Source organism: Cervus canadensis, chromosome 12 (assembly GCF_019320065.1).
Source record: "Cervus canadensis isolate Bull #8, Minnesota chromosome 12, ASM1932006v1, whole genome shotgun sequence".
NCBI lineage: Eukaryota > Metazoa > Chordata > Mammalia > Artiodactyla > Cervidae > Cervus > Cervus canadensis.
Genome location: NC_057397.1, coordinates 69223152 through 69239386, shown reverse-complemented (window position 1 = coordinate 69239386; position 16235 = coordinate 69223152). Strand labels below are relative to the sequence as shown.

Sequence of the window (16235 nt, the reverse complement as noted above, 5' to 3'; positions counted from 1 at the left end):
ATAGATTAATGGAACAGGATTGAAAGTGCAGAAATAAACTCACACCCTTCTGGTCAATTAATCTATGACAAAGGAGGCAAGACAACATAATATTGGAAAGATAGTCTCTTCAACAAATGGTGCTGGGAAAATTGGACAGTGACATGTAAGAAATGAAATTTGTGTGCTGTGTGTTTAGTCACTCAGCTATGTCCAACCCTTTGCTACTCCATGGACTGTAGCCCGTCAGTCTCCTCTGTCCATGGGGCTTCTCCAGGCAAGAATACTGGAATGGGTTCACGTGCCCTTTTCCAGAGTATCTTCCCAACCTAGAGATTTAACTCAGGTCTCCCACATTGCAGGCAGATTCTTTACCATCTGAGCCACCAGGGAAGCCCAAGAATGCTGGAGTGGGTAGCCTATCCCTTCTCCAGGGCAACTTCCTGATCCAGGAATTGAACCAGGGTCTCCTGTATTGCAGGTGGATTCTTTACTAACTGAGCTAGCAGGGAAGTCCTAGAGAGGGTTGCCATGCCCTCCTCCAGGGGATCTTCTCAACCCAGGGATTAAACCCAGGTCTCCCACATACCAGATGAATTCTTTACTGTCTGAGCCACCAGCAAAGCCCACATGTTAAAAAGTGAAATTATATCATTCTTTAATACCATATAGAAAAATAATGTCAAACAGATTAAAGATCTAAATGTGACACTGGGCGCTATAACACTCCCAGAGGAAAACAGGCAGAGTACTCTGACATAAATCACAGCAATATCTTTTTTAATCTGTCTCCCAGAATAATGGAAACAAAAGCAAAAATGTACAAATAAGATGTACTTAAACTCGAAACTTTTGCATAGCAAAGGAAACAATAAAGAAAATGAAAAGACAACACACATATTGGGAAAAAATATTTGCTAAGGATGTGACTGACAAGGGATTAGTTTCCAAAATTTACCCACAGTTCATGACACTTGATAGTATTAAAGCAAATAATATTGTTTAAAAATGGGCAGAAGACCTAAATAGACATTTCTCAAAAGAAGACATACCGATGACCAAGAAACACATGAAAAGATGTTCAACATCAATAATTACTAGACAAAAGCAATTCAAAACTTCAGTGAGATATCATCTCACACCAGCCAGAATTTGTTGTTGTTCAGTCGCTCCGTCATGTCCGACTCTTTGTGACCCCATGGACTGCAGCATGCCAGGCTTCCCCTGACCATTTTCCAGCCTGAATGGTCATCATCAAACTGCAATGGTCATCCACAAACAGTAAGTGCTGGAGAGGCTGTGGGGAGAAGGGAACCCTCCCACACTGTTGGTGTGAATGTAAACTGGTACTGCCCCTATGTCGTATAGTATGGAGCTTCCTTAAAAATCTAAAAATAGAGCTACCATGTGACCCTGCAATCCCACTCTTGGGGATATATCTGGAGCAAAATATAATCCCAAAGGGTACATGCACCCTGTGTTCATTGCAGCACTGTATATGCTAGCCAAGAAATGGAAGCGACCTAAATGTCTATCAACAGTAATGGATAAAGAGGAAGTGGTGCCCATATACAATGAAATATTACTCAGCCATTAAAAGGAATGAAATAACGCCATGTGCAGCAGCATGGACGGACCTAGAGATTGTCATAGTGAATACAGTCAGTCAAAGAAGGAGAACTATTGTATGATACTCCTTATATGTGGAATATAAAAAAAATTGTACAAATACACTCACAAAACAGAAAGAGACTCACGAACTTAAAGAACAAACTTATGGTTGTTGGGGGGAAGGATTGGGGAAGGGATAGTTAGGGAGTTTGGGATGGACATGTACACACTGCTGTATTTAAAATGGGTAACCAGCAAAGACCTTCCACAGCACGTGGACCTCTCCTCAGTGTTAGTGGCAGCCGGGATGGGAGGGGAGTTTGGGAAAGAATGGATACATACATTTGTATGACTGAGTCCTTTTGCTTCCCACCTGAAATTATCACAAGGTTGGTAGTCTGCTACACTGCAATAAAAAAAAAAAAAGTAAAACTGAGAAACAGTGTTAGCTCTTATGCGGTCCCATGTTTTGCAACAGAGGGTAGGTGGAGCCTATATAGATATTTTTCATAACATGTGGTACATAGAGTCACAAAACAAAATTCAACTAAGTACATTTAGAGGTCTACATTGAGCAGCAGCCTATCTACCAAATCAAAAGGAGCTCTGAAGAGCTAAACAAAATAAAGGTGTTACAGTCAGAAGGAGGACAGGAAAAGGGCGTTTTTAGCAAAGAGTGAATCCACGATTGTTTCAGGTAAGCTCACCTTCCATTGGGGTATGGAAAGGCACATTACCTCACTGGTGTTAACCAGGTAATTCTAGGCTGACTGACTCAGGTTACATTCCTGGAATAAGGTGAAATTCACTTAAGTTAGGTATTAATTCTTGATTTGCTTACATGGGGCTTAGCACAAATAACTTCACTGTGGGTCTGTTGTCTCCTTTTTAACAATCATTAAGTGCACCATTAAAGGGTCAAGTTAAAAACATAATTAACTCAATGGCAAACTTAAGGATTAGCTGAAAGAATCATAGCTCACAGTAAACTAATGTTTGCATACAGTACTGTAGTATTCAAGGCAGGAGGTACAGTATCTAGTGCCAGCCACATAAGTGTTTCAAAAGATTCAGTGAAAGAATGTTCCTGATTTGCTTTTGTTCTGATGCAGGACATTTTTGTTGAGTCAAAGTTTCTGTGCTATTACTTAAATTTCCTGGGAGTAAATGCCAGTTAAATGTGTGGTGCTCTCCCTATGGTGTTCTTTGTGATTTTGCTTTTCTCCAAAAAATGTAGAAAATAAAAGGCTTCTAAGGGCAAGGCTGCTTGGTTTTCTCAGGGGTATTTCATGTATTTTGTGTCAACTTCAGAGTCTTTACCATAGTTGAATTCACTGCAAGTTGTTAAAGAAATTACCTGTGAGTTGATGAGTTCAATATGGTTTCTCTTTCACAGAATTCCTCCACCTCAAGCTCCCCCAATGAACATCCTCTCTGCAGTCATCACTGAAGCCTTTGGAGTGGCCCTTGTAGGCTATGTGGCCTCATTGGCTCTTGCACAAGGATCTGCCAAAAAATTCAGATATTCAGTTGATGACAATCAGGTGTAGTATGTCCCAGTCCCTCTCCACACCTCCCCATAGCTATTGTATCATTTTGATGTGTACTTCCAGATGCTGAAAATGTTGAATTTATGAAAAATACAGCTTTCCTAAGTGTATAACAAGAATAGGTAGAACAAACCAAAACAAAAATCTGTAAATCACTGATAGAAAGGTGAAAATCTGAGCTTCTTGGGTTGGTTATAGTACACTTTTGTTTTGAAATAGAGGGATATCTTGTTCTCTTTGTTTTTAGGAGAAAATCTAAATATATTTAATGACTCATGCCAACTTTTTAAAAAATTCAGATTTCAAAATACAAAGAACACTATTATCCTTCTTAGTAAAAAACTAAAGGATGAATGGGTTTCTTAGCATACCAAGGATGAAGATTTTACTGAGAATGTTTCTGAATCTACTTTTACTAGTGTTTTGTCTCAAGCCCCATGGCCCTACATTCCTACACAGTTCTGCAGGAATAGCTGTGCAGTAGTGCTTAGAATCCCAAAGTACCTACGTCTAAAATCTCACTCTGAAATTGTTTCTATGCCCCAGTTTTGTCATTTGTAAAAAAGCAGGTTTATTAATTCAACATATGGATATTGAACCCTATGTATAGCAGACACCAGTCTAGGAGCAAGGGATACAATGGTGCATAATACAGACCATGTCTTTCTTCATCTCAAAACCTCCCAGTGGCTTCCCGTAGTACTTAGATTAAAAGCCTATTGCCAAGGCTTACAAGGCCCAACCTGACCTTGCTACCATCTCTTTTCCTCTATAATCCCATATTTTTTTTGTAGCCTGTTCGAGCCTCACTTCTTGCCTTGTTTTTTTTTTTTTTTTTGAGTTTACTAGCTATGTTGCTAGTTCAGGATGTCTGTACTTGCTGTTCCCTTTTCCAGGAATTCTATACTCTCAAGTAGCTGCATTCCTCCTTTATTTAAATATTTCCTTCTTAGAGAGGCCTTTCTTGGTAAGCTAAATCCTCATCTCCGAAACTTCCCACTCTCTGTTTTACTTTCTGTGTTCATCTTGTTTATTGGTAGCATCCCTCCACTAGAACACCAGTCTGTGAGGGCAGGGATTTTTGTCTGTGTTCCTGGCAACAGCAGAAGCAGAAAAGTGTTAGGAAGCTTCTGTAGGAATCCAGGTGACATCTGATGACTTGGATGCAGCAATGAAGGAGATGAGAAGTGGATGGATTATGAATTGGATGTGGGCACCATCTGGGCAAAGGGGAAGTCAAGACTCTCTCTAAAGCTTTTGGCCCAAATAGAGCTTGAGGTGGGGAAGGGTGTGGGAGGACCAGCGTGGGAGTATGTAGAGCAATAGCTGATTAATTAAGCTTGGGATACCTGTTAACCATTCAAATGAAAATGCTGAGGAATAGGTTGCCTATATCAGTCTGAAGTTCAAAAGAGTAGTCTAGGCTTGGAGAGATAAATGTGGCGGCTGTCAGCATGTTTTTGGGTAGCTCAGAATAGAGAAAGGAGTGCTCCAATGTTTGTGATTGCTTATGTGAGGAGGAACCGCAGAGGAGGCTGAGAAGCGGTGGCCAGGGAGATCGGAGGAAACCAGGGGGGTTAGAGGTTCAAGAAGGACCAGGAAGGAGGCTTTCAGGCGGAGAATGTGGGCGACTGTGTCAAATGCCACTTTTACTGCCGGGGAGGTAGGAATTAACCATTGGATTTGGCACCCTGGAGGTCATTGGTGGAGTGGTGGGAACAAAACCCTTTATTGTAGTAACTTGAAACCCGAGTAATTGGCAACAGATACAGTAAATACCTTGTGCTTCCCTATAAAGTTATTATTGTCACAAGGATCAAATGAGTGAAGGGCTCAGAACAGTTTCTGGCTCATTGTAAGCACTCAGTAAATGTTAGCTATTTTTAGAATGATGGTTAAATTACAACCAGTGGAGAGAACAGAAGAAGACAAAAGACGCTGCATTCCATGACAAGCTCTATCTGTGGTCTCTAAAATCTGGGCTTCCCAGGTGGCGCAGCGGTTAAGAATCCACTGTCCGTGCAGGAGATGCTAGAGAGGCAGGTTTGACCCCTGGGTCAGGAAGATCCCATGGAGTAGGAAATGGCAACCCACTCCAGTATTCTTGCCTGTATGAACAGACTCCTTCATGGACAGAGGAGTCTGGCAGGCTGTAGTCCATGGTGTCGCAAAGAATTGGGCATGACTGAGCACATCACACATACACACACTCAAACACACACACGCTGAAAGTGGATTGTGATTAGGGAATGATACATTGCCTTGTCATCATTCCTGCAGGAACTCCTGGCCCACGGCCTCAGCAATGTGATCGCCTCGTTCTTCTTCTGTATACCAAGTGCGGCTGCCATGGGAAGAACTGCTGGTCTCTATAGCACAGGAGCAAAGACACAGGTAACTTCATTCTTCAGCAGGCACAGAAGGACTGAGAGAGAGAGAGGAATGAGCGTCTCTCTAAGTTCCCGAGAATGTTGTTATGTCTTTAGTCTCTTAAAACTAGCATCAAGGCAGTTTATCTGTTCTCCTGCTTAGAAATGCCCCTTGAGAAGCTGAAGGATTCAATGAGCAGACAAAAAGAAAGTCCTGTGCTAGCGGCAGGTTTCTTGTCGCCAATCATTGAGCAAAAGCTCCCTCTCTTGGTGCCTCTGATTTTACTTTTTGCTAATCTAACCCGTCAGTTTGAAATTTTGAAATCTTCATTCGTTTCCTTTAAATAGAATGAAAACAGTTGTATGCAACATCAGTCCTTGATACTGACATTCCTGTCTATAGAGATGTACAAGTATGTGCATGAACAATACAATGTCTATGCACATTTTGGCTTAAAGAAACAGTGGTGTGTTTTAGGAACTCAAATCAGTTTGACATTTTAGAGCCTGCTGTATAGTAGTGATTATGCTGGATACTAGTAAAATTATCAACGGTGGCAATTAAGATGATTCTGTGATGATAAGGATGGTGGTCGTGGTGGAAGCATATATTGAGTTATATGCCAGGCATTGCATGTCATACTTTTTTTTTATAAATGAACTCATTTAATGTTTTAGGAAACTCTATGAAGGAGGCATAATTATTATTCTAGGTTTCCACATGAGAACATTGAGGAAAAGAGGGTTAAACTAACTTACCCAGGTCACGGAGCTAGGAAGTGGCAGAGCTGAGATTTGAACCCAGATAGATTTACTCCAAATCTTGCATTCTTTTTTTTTTTTTTTTTTTAAGGAAATGGTTTATTCCCATAATGAACTCAATCTACGTAGAAGACGGTTTTCACACTGGTTAAATACATTTTAAATGTCTCGAAACTTAATCTTGTTAAAGAGGTGAGAGAGACAATCAGTTCCCTAAAGGCTGGGAACAGAATCCAGATTTCACATTCCTTTTAACACAAACCTCACAGAAGTAGCACATACCTCTGAGCATTTACTGACAAGATTAAATAATCGCTAGACACCCAAACTCCAGGCTGGTTCCACAGCCTCAAGGCCCCTCCAGGCCCCTCAAGCGCAGCTGCAGGTACAATCTAAAATCCCAGCAGGGTTTGTGGAGACTGTCAGGACAGAACTGGCTCTCCCAGGGACAAAGTCCACAAAAGCCTGTGTTCATTTTGTCCCAAACCAGAGGAAGATAAGAGTCTGAGCCAGCCTAGGCCTTTCTGGTTTGAACCTGATGAGCTGAAACTCTGGAAGGTTAGGAATGTCTGACAATCCTGCAGCCACAATACCCTCTAGTATTAACAAAGAGGCCTCTCCATGAAATTCTGTTCACAGCAGCGGTGTGTGTGATTGACTTTCACAGGGGTAAGGATGTTTGGAATTAGAGTTTGACTCTTCAACTGCAAAAGTTACATGTTTTACACAAGAGGTTAGTAGGAATATAGTTAGCTTTTGTATCCAATCATTTGCAAATTAGTAAGGAAAAATATACCAACATAATATTTTACTGTACAAGGTAACAATCTTAAGAATCTGTACATGTAGCCTGTGAAAACATTTTTATTCCTAGTTTATATTTTGCAAGATATCTGACAGTGTACAAAGAAAACCCAGTTCTAGGTGGTGATTATTTTGTATTATGATTTATTTACAAAAGTTCACCACATTATAGTAACTATGCTTTTTAAAAAATCGGGACTGGTCCCATAATGGCCATAGGATAAACTCGTAAGCCTACAAAAGCCGCTTTAATACCTCTGTTCCCAGACATATTACTGTTAACTAAAAATCTGACTCCAAAGCCCACATGTAGTTTCTAATTCTGATTATACAGTCATTCTGAAGTACAATCTTGTTAGACTGATGGGGACAGTGGAGGACCTATGCGGTCCTATTAACCTCTATAAGAGGTGTACATCAGCCTACTGGTTACATCCTTCTAGCTGTACCACCGTTTATTTGCAATGCGACCATGAGGTCCCACTACACTAAAACATGGTTCCTTTGGGAAAACAAGATATTCTCTAAGACCAGCTGAGACTGGTCAGCAGGGTAAGCAAAAAGTAGCTGTCAACTGTGAAAGAAAGTGTTTCATTTCTTTGAACTTTTTCCTTTTCCTTTTCTGGACTCCTTATCTTTTTCTGATTTTGAAGGCTTTGAAGATTTTGTCTTTTTCTTGATCATAGCATCAGTTTCCAAAGTGTCCTGGTCCTTCTCATCCGATTGAGAGTCATCTTCATTTAACTCTTCGTTGTATTCAGAATCCAGCGACGGGCCTGTGCTGGGCCTGTGTGTCTTCACTGCCTGGAGTGAATACGGAGTGAGGTGGACTTCTTTATTGTAAGCTCTTGTGAAGGCGGCTTTCACCTTGGGATCCAGTTTAGAGAACGGACTAGGTCTGCCTCCCCAGTTGCTAATTTCCATAATATTCTCGAAGTCATCTTTCATCAAATAATATGCGTCCATAAGAGCAACAACATCCCGTACTCCTTCTATCCCTTGTGAGGCCAAGGGCTGTACAAGTGCATCCCTTAGATGTGACAGATAATCCATGTTTACTGTCCTTTTGCTGGAGTAAGTTCTGAGACTCATGTGCAAAGCTAGGTCCTGAACAATACGATCGTGTTTGCCCATAGATGAGTACTTCCCCAGCCAACTTGGGAAGGTAGGAAACTGGGTCATGTGCCCCCTCATTAACTCTCCAGGAAGAACACTGGCATAAATGGCCTGTGTGGGCAGAAGACTCCAGTTTTGCTTATTCCGGATTTGACGGTCCACTAGGTCACCATCACATATGCTGTCTGCTGCCCTGCTTAAAAGCATCAAGTGCTTTTTCGCGTCACCCCCTGCAGCTACAGGCTTCACATGGATGTAGTTCTCCTGGACAAAGAGGGGTGCTATCGAATAATCATGGAAAAAGAGATCTGACTTGTCCATAAGTGACATATGAGCAGTCTCCTCTCCAGTTACAAACACTTTCCGGGCAACATCAAACGGGCCCAGTTTGATATCCTTTTTGGCTCTATGAGAATCAGCCTTGGCCTGGTCATAGGTTAGTGCCTTATTTCGTGCACACCACATATTCAGATTGTGTAAAACCTGTCTGATATCTTGATTAGCTCCCAAAATTATTTCATTCATAGCTGGAGGGGGTATCTTTAGACCCTCTTTAAATGCAATAGACATCATAGCACCCTTAATCTGTTCGACCCGAGGTCTTTGAAAACGAAGATCAAAACAATAATGAACCAAAGAGCGAATCTTGGGATGATTTCTATCATTGCACATACAAATAATGGGAATTTTTGTCTGTTTTATCAGGCCAATTAATTCCTGAACTCCTCCCCTGTCCTCATTGCCAGCCATGCCATCTACTTCATCCATGATGAGAGCATGCTTCATGCCTACTGCATGGACTGTTCCACTTGAATAAAAGCCTTTGATGCTGGTATTATTCAGCGACTCAGCAACAGTCTCCTTCAGACTGTTCTTACTCCGAGTGTCACTTGCATTCAGCTCCACATAGCTATATCCCAATTCCTGACAAACCAGAGAAGCTGTGGTTGTTTTGCCAACACCGGGAGGACCTGAGAGCAATGCCGCTTTAAAACTGGAGCCATCATCTTTGCCAGCGAATTTACCAAACTTTGCGTGTTTCTTATCTTCGGATGGACTCTTGTGCCAGTTTTGGAGCCAGCGCAGGAGTTTGTTGGCGCAGCTCTGGTCGCCTTGCTGTCCGATTACGGTCTTGAGTGAGGTTGGCTTATACTTGTCCACCCAGAGCAGACTTTCCACTCTGCTTTCACTGCGGTCATCAGCCCAATTCCCAGCCCGGCCGTCACTGTTTGTCTCCTCAGCCGCCTGCTCCTTGAAGTCCAGGACTGTCTGAGACACACTTGCTTCCTTTTTTAGTGACTTTATAGAGCTTTCCCTTTTGGGAGTCAGTTTGCACTTTTTAGATTCTGATTCCTTCTTAGTTGGACTACTTTTTCTTTTTCCTTGGTCATTTTTTTGGGGTGTTCTTTCCAATTTGGATTTTTCTTTCTTCATCTCAGCTTCAGCAGCTATTTCATACTTGGACTTCTTGCCTGGCATAGTTCGAATCAGATTCAACAGGCCATCTTCATCAATAATATTTGTCCCCAAGGCTGCTGCCTTGTCACTCTTGGATTGACCACTGTCACGACCCATGACCAGGTAGTTTGTTTTCTTGCTGACATTTCCTGTTACTTTTCCCCCATAACGCTCAATTAGAGACTTGGCCTCATCTCGTTCAATGGACTCCAGCACTCCTGTGATTACAAACGTAAGGCCTTCCAAGCAATTTTCAGCTCCCTTTGGTATTTCTTTGGAGCCCAGAGCTTTGGGACCTTCTCGATTTAAGTAGCTTCGGTAAGCTTGGTAATTACTGCATCTCTTTTCAGCATCGTCAGGACTTATAGACTCTTTTTTAGCTGGAGAACTTTTGATTTTCTTAGGAGTTCTTGTCTCTTTTAACTCAATAACATTTTCTTTTCGTTTTGAGGCCACAGACTGTGTTTCTTTATTATAACTCTCTTCTTTTTTTTTCAAAAGTGCCAGCTTAGAACTGGCTTTTGGAGAAGTTTCCCCTGTTTTATGAGCTGATGACCCGGAACGTTGCTGGGATTCTCTTGAACCTTCACACTTGGTTTGCTTCTTAGGGCTGAAGTTCTTTCTTTCATCTGAAAATTGCTCTTTATGAGGATATTTAGGTTTCTCTGCTTTACATAAATTCACTTGTACAGATGAAAACGTCTCTCTTTCTTCTGCGTCCTTTTCAGCCTTTTTGGTCTTGGGTTCTTCATCCAACATGGCCAACGTTCTAGCAAACTCTTCATCTTCATGCAGTTGTCTCTCCAGCTCTGCATCTTCATCGAGCTGTAATTGCTTGGCGATGGCTTCATCATTTAATCTGGAATCATCTGCATTTTGTGAAGGCTCTTTTCTTCTGCTTGCCACCATCTTCTTGTCTGATCTTTGGATGCTTCCAGTTCCAAAATAATCCAGCACTGATGTGGGGGTAAGTTTTATTGGTGACAAAGGCTTATTCTTGGTCTTAGTGTTTTCCTCATTCTTTTTCATGTTTGATGCTCCAAGATAACTATTTGTAGATCCTCCATTTTCTTTTGATTTAGAGGCTGTCTTCTTACACACAAAGTCATCATCTTCATCTGTTTCTGAAATGTACGTGACAGGATCCTGCGGTCGGGTTTTGGCAGGTTTAGAAGACAGTGGTGATTTTTCTGGTCACTTTTTGGCATTTTTTACCTGTACTGTTTCCTCTGATTCTGAATCCGAATCATAGATGATCCTCTTTTTCTTGTTTGACTGCTTCGGCTTGAATTCATCTTCTTTACAAGAACTATTTACCTTGATTTCCTTTATTCCTTTCTTTGCTTTTAAACTTTCTTCAGCAGACTTTGTTTTCTCATTCTTCTTTACTGTTTCACTTACAAGTTTCTTTCCACTTGGAATAACCCCAAAGAATTTTCGAATATCCATTGCAGCCCACGGATGAACGCGCGAGCAAGCAGGCCCGGCCGGCTGGGGGATCCGTTACCGGGGCTCGGGACCCATTGGCGCCAACAACTTCTCCCGCGAAGTGGAAGCCAAATCTTGCATTCTTAAGCACTGTTCTATACAAGGAAATTCATATGTGTGTTGATTTAATAAATTAACACGAACAGCTAACCATTGTTAAAACAATTCATGCATATTTTATTTTCTTTTTAGGCTTTTTTTGTGTTATTAGTTGGCTGTGACGTGTCTTGGTTGCTGCATGCTGGCTTTCTCTGGTTGCCATTGGTGGGGGTGCCTTTGTTGCCCTGTGTGGGCTTCGCATGCAGCGCTCCTCTTGTTGCAGGGCCTGGGCTCTGGACATGGGCTTCAGTCGTTGCAGCACGTGGGCTCAGGGGCTGGGGCACACGGCTCTGTTGCTCTACAGCATGTAGCCTCTTCCTGGACCAGGGATCCAACTGGTGTCTCATGCATTGCAAGTGGAATCTTTACCTGCTGAGTAACCTGGGAAACCCATTTTTTAGTAGCCTACGTTATATTAAGTCCTTTTGGGGTTGTTGTAGAAGAGTAAATTTGAAAAATATATAGTTCTTGACCTTGGGGGAGAGTGGCAAGAGAAAGATGGGTAAATAAACATTAAAATATAGCATAAAACTAATAAAATTATTGATGAATGTATCATGAAGCAGATGGGAAGCAGTAACAAATTCTGATTCTATCATAAAATATGACATATTATTGCCACAACACATCAGCAAGGATGTGTAATTCTCATTCAATGTTGTTTTACATGACATTTGATTTTTAGGTGGTTCATGATTTAAAGCATAAGTTCATAATGTGCATTGGCACAACCATTTTTGCCAGCTCTCAAATATTTGTAATCTAAATTTGAATGTTTAATATATAGTGTACTCAAATATCATTCCTTACTCTGAAGACTTACATCTGTAAAATTCGAGGATTCTATAGTGATTTCCACCTGGTTTCTTACAAGGATGAGTGTGTGAGATTTCCTTTCATCAGTTCTTCATGGTATTCTCTTCATTAGACTTGAGAAGAAATAAAAGGCACCTAACAAAATACTAATTCACAGAAGCAAAACTCAGCAGCACTGTATTTTTATGCTGTTTTGCTTGTTGAGATCATCCATAATCTGCTCAACTAGTCCCATTAAATTGCACAGGGAAGTAACCTGACTTAATGTGCATACCTCAATTGAGGATGTTTTCCCATGGTAGTCATTTTGGCATTACAACTATTAAGTTTACGTGGGGATAACAGACATGATTTGAAGAAGGCCCTGGGACAGCCAAGTCTTAAAAGTTTTGTTCTAAATAGGCTATTTGTGAAAACAACTTTCCATGTGACAAGACTTCACAAAGTAATCCCTTAAAATATCTCTCTTTCTCTCATAGATACTAGACTTATACCCAGTAAGTTACTCTAGAAGAATGAAAATCTTTCAACTTTCAGGCTAATAATAGCCAATCGTTTCACCAGTTGACTCTTATTCAGAAACACTATGAGTATTTCTGTAGAAAGATAGCTTTTAAAATGCAGATATGGCCTTGTTCCTTCCTCCCAGAGCCCATAAACGGTCTTAGCTTTCTGGCCTTTCAGCTACCCAAACTGTGTGCTTCCCCCTGCAGCCTCATCCTGGACTGTTCTCCGCCTCACTCTCAGCTCTCTAGTCCGCACCTCCTTCCTCGTGAGCTCTGGTGTCTTCCTTTTGTCCGTTTTGTCTCTGTGGCTGCCTCCTCTTCCCTTCTAAGTTAACTCCTCCCATTCACCAGATTTCACTAAGACTTCTGGGCCAACTGTGCTCTTTTCTTCAGAGACCTTAGCTCTATTGGACTTCACATGTTTATCGGTGTGATTACACGATTGATGTCTGCCTTCTGCTCTTGACTGCAGCTCCTAGAAAGTCCCTGTCTGCTTTTGTTCTCCATATCATCAGCGTCCAGCCCAGGACTTAGCACATGGCTAAGCACTTAGCACTTAGCACTCAGCACAGTAAGTGCGGGAAGGGTGAATGAAAAATAAAAGCGTTGGATGATTATAAAAAAGTCAATTTTGCTGGTTTAAGAAGGAACAGAATAAGTCAGGCAATAGCTTTTATTCTCACTTGATATAGTACATTTGAAATCAGGAAAATGCTTTCATTTGAAATCAGGCTTAGGATCAAGTTGCTCAGTCATGTCTGACTCTCTGTGACCCCATGGACTGCAGCACGCCAGGCCTCCCTGTCCCTCACCAACTCCCAGAGTTTACCCAAACTCATGTCCATTGAGTTGGTGATGCCATCCAACCATCTCATCCTCTGGTGTCCCCTTCTCCTCCTGCCCTCAATCTTTCCCAGCATCAGGGTCTTTTCCAATGAGTCAATTCTTTGCATCAGGTGGCCAAAGTATTGGCGTTTCAGCTTCAACATCAGTCCTTCCAGTGAACAACCAGGACTGATCTCCTTTAGGATGGACTGGTTGGATCTCCTTATAGTCCAAGGGACTCTCAGTGTTTAGCCGAGCAAAGTCTTCCCGGTCTCTAAACTGAGGATAACCAACCAGTCAGTACCCAAACTAATTCTTCCCAGTGTCCTTTACACTGGGGATAACCCACTTAGTGCCTGACTTGAATAAAACCTTCCCAGTCCTTCAACTGAGGATGTCACTCAGTATCTAAACTGAGCAACCCAGGTTCGTCTTCTTGAAACCAAGTTTCAAGGATAGCCTTGTCCCCCATCGACTAAAACTTAAAATCATCAATAATGGGAGATCCTAGAACCATGAAAAACTCACTCAAATTCATCTGGACTCCCTGAGGTGGTCGATGGGCACATGGAGCCTCTGCTGGTACCAAGGCTTAAGACCCTCATAGGATTCAGGCAGAGGAGAGGGATCCTTCTTTGTGGTTGCCATAACTGTCAACTTAAAAAAAATATTCAAAACCTAAAAGTTGAGAGTTATGCTTTAGTGAAAGTCGCTCAGTTGTGTCCGACTCTTTGCAACTCCATTGACTATATCCAGTCCCTGGAATTCTCCAGGCCAGAATATTGGAGTGGGTAGCCTTTCCCTTCTCCAGGGGATCTTCCCAACCCAGGGACTGAACCCAGGTCTCCCACGTTGCAGGTGGATTCTTTACCAGCTGAGCCACAAGGGAAGCCCAGTTATGCTTTATTCAGTGGGAATTTTTAGGACTTCAAGCCTGGAGGACAGCATCTCAAGGGACCCTGAGAAAACTGATCTGAGGAAGCCAGGGAAGGAGTAAAGTCATGGAGAAGTTTTGCAACAAAGAGCAAGTAGTGTGAAAATCAAAACATTATTATAAAAGGAAGCCAGATATATTCAGGTTAAGGAATTTGGTGCTTTTCTAGGTAGGGGAAGATATGAGAGTCTGGGCTCCCTGAAATCACTCCTTTCATACATGTCTCCGCTATCTGGGACCAGTGTTCTGTGTTTTTCACACCCTGAGCTTCTCTGAGGTGCACCACAGGGAGTGGCTGCCGGATCACAGGGATTCTTCTTCCCGGGTGCCCTTAGGAGCCCAGGAGCTCACACTGGAGGGCTGCGATCCCTGATGGCGGTGACATCCTTGTTTATTGATACAGCAGGAAATACTCTATTTCTCAAGGTTCAGTTCAGTTCAGTTGCTCAGTCGTGTCTGACTCTTTGTGACCCCATGGACTGCAGCACACCAAGGACTCCCTGTCCATCACCAACTCCCGGAGTTTACTCAAACTCATGTCCATTGAGTCAGTGATGCCATCCAACCATCTCATCCTCTATCATCCCTTTCTCCTCCCACCTTCAATCTTTCCCAGCATCAGGGTCTTTTCAAGAGTCAGTTCTTCGCATCAGGTGGCCAAAGTGTTGGAGCTTCAGCTTCAGCATCAGTCCTTCCAATGAATATTCAGGATGGTTTTCCCTTAGGAAAAGGTTAACACTGATGTTTGCATAGTCATCTTTGTAAGTAACCTGTAACGCAGATAATATTTGTTTGAGAATGTAACAAGAAGAAAATATAGATTATTTCATTATCCTATACCAGAGTTAGCGTAAACATGAATAGTTACAACTTTAGAATAAAAAGTTATCTGTGGATATATAATTACCACGAAATGAAATGAGTTAAAGAAAACTAAAATGCCTAGAAAAATGTTTGTCCTCTGGTTAATTAAATGTGTGAACAGTTTTTTCCTACTAGTTGCAGTCTAAGCTAAGCTGGAACTTATTAAGAAGGAGGCATTTAGCTTTGTTTGTTTTCTGAGTTTAATAAAGGAAACAAGTTTATCTCCCTTCTGGTTGTAATTTGCCTTTAAATTTTTTTCTAGGTAAGTCAGAGGTATGTAAGAAAGTAGCACTTCATATACAAAGTTATGGATGTTCAGAATGTGGGTAATACTTGAAAACATAGTGTAACTGTGTTATTACAGAAGTCTAAAGTCAGAGAAGTCTGTTATAGCATTGCAAATATCTCATCTTAGTTTAACCTCAGTGTATAGTGACTGAGTTGGTTATCTACGGAACAGTGGCTTGGACTGAATGCTTTTTTTTTTTTTTTTTTTTTGATGCTTTTATTTTATTTTATTTTTTTCATTTATTTTTATTAGTTGGAGGCTAATTACTTTACAATATTGTAGTGGTTTTTGTCATACATTGACTTGAATTAGCCATGGATTTACATGTATTCCCCATCCCGATCTCCCCTCCCACCTCCCTCTCTACCCGCTCCCTCTGGGTCTTTCCAGTGGACTGAATGCTTTTAAAGGCGTTTTCCAAATTCAAACTTTAGTACCTGGGTCTCTTATTTATGGAGACAAAGAGTGTCAGTATTTTGAGTTTTGAGAGTGGAAACTATTATATTATTGATTTCTATGCCCGAGGAGTAGATACCCTGGGCATAACTGATAAGGATTTCTTATCTAATTAGATGCCCTTGTCTTTTGATCTAGGGCATCAACAAAGATGAAATGCATTAAAGAGCTGACATAAGCTATTTGATTACATAGTCTGTTTCATTATATGACTTACTATCTAAGGTAAACAAATAGTTTTTTTCACCCGTTGTTTGTCATCCTTTGAAAGTAAGATCCATTTAACTCTTATTTTAACAATAAGACTGA

The 16235-nt window shown here is 41.4% G+C and overlaps 2 protein-coding genes across 4 annotated transcripts in view; one reads left to right on the top strand and one right to left on the bottom strand.

The window, feature by feature from the left end:
- The window catches only part of SLC26A7 (solute carrier family 26 member 7), a 159089-nt gene that overhangs the window by 66664 nt on the left and 76190 nt on the right, over positions 1-16235 (top strand). For all 3 annotated transcript variants that reach the window (XM_043483258.1, XM_043483257.1, XM_043483260.1), the window contains 2 exons: positions 2987-3134; positions 5421-5534. In XM_043483258.1, the coding sequence (XP_043339193.1) occupies positions 2987-3134; positions 5421-5534 (262 nt within the window). The remainder of the gene's footprint in view (positions 1-2986; positions 3135-5420; positions 5535-16235) is intronic.
- LOC122450891 (replication factor C subunit 1-like) lies at positions 6877-11193 on the bottom strand. Its single transcript, XM_043483256.1, is given in 1 exon segment — positions 6877-11193. A coding segment is annotated over 1 exon segment (3432 nt). The 5' UTR covers positions 11099-11193; the 3' UTR covers positions 6877-7666.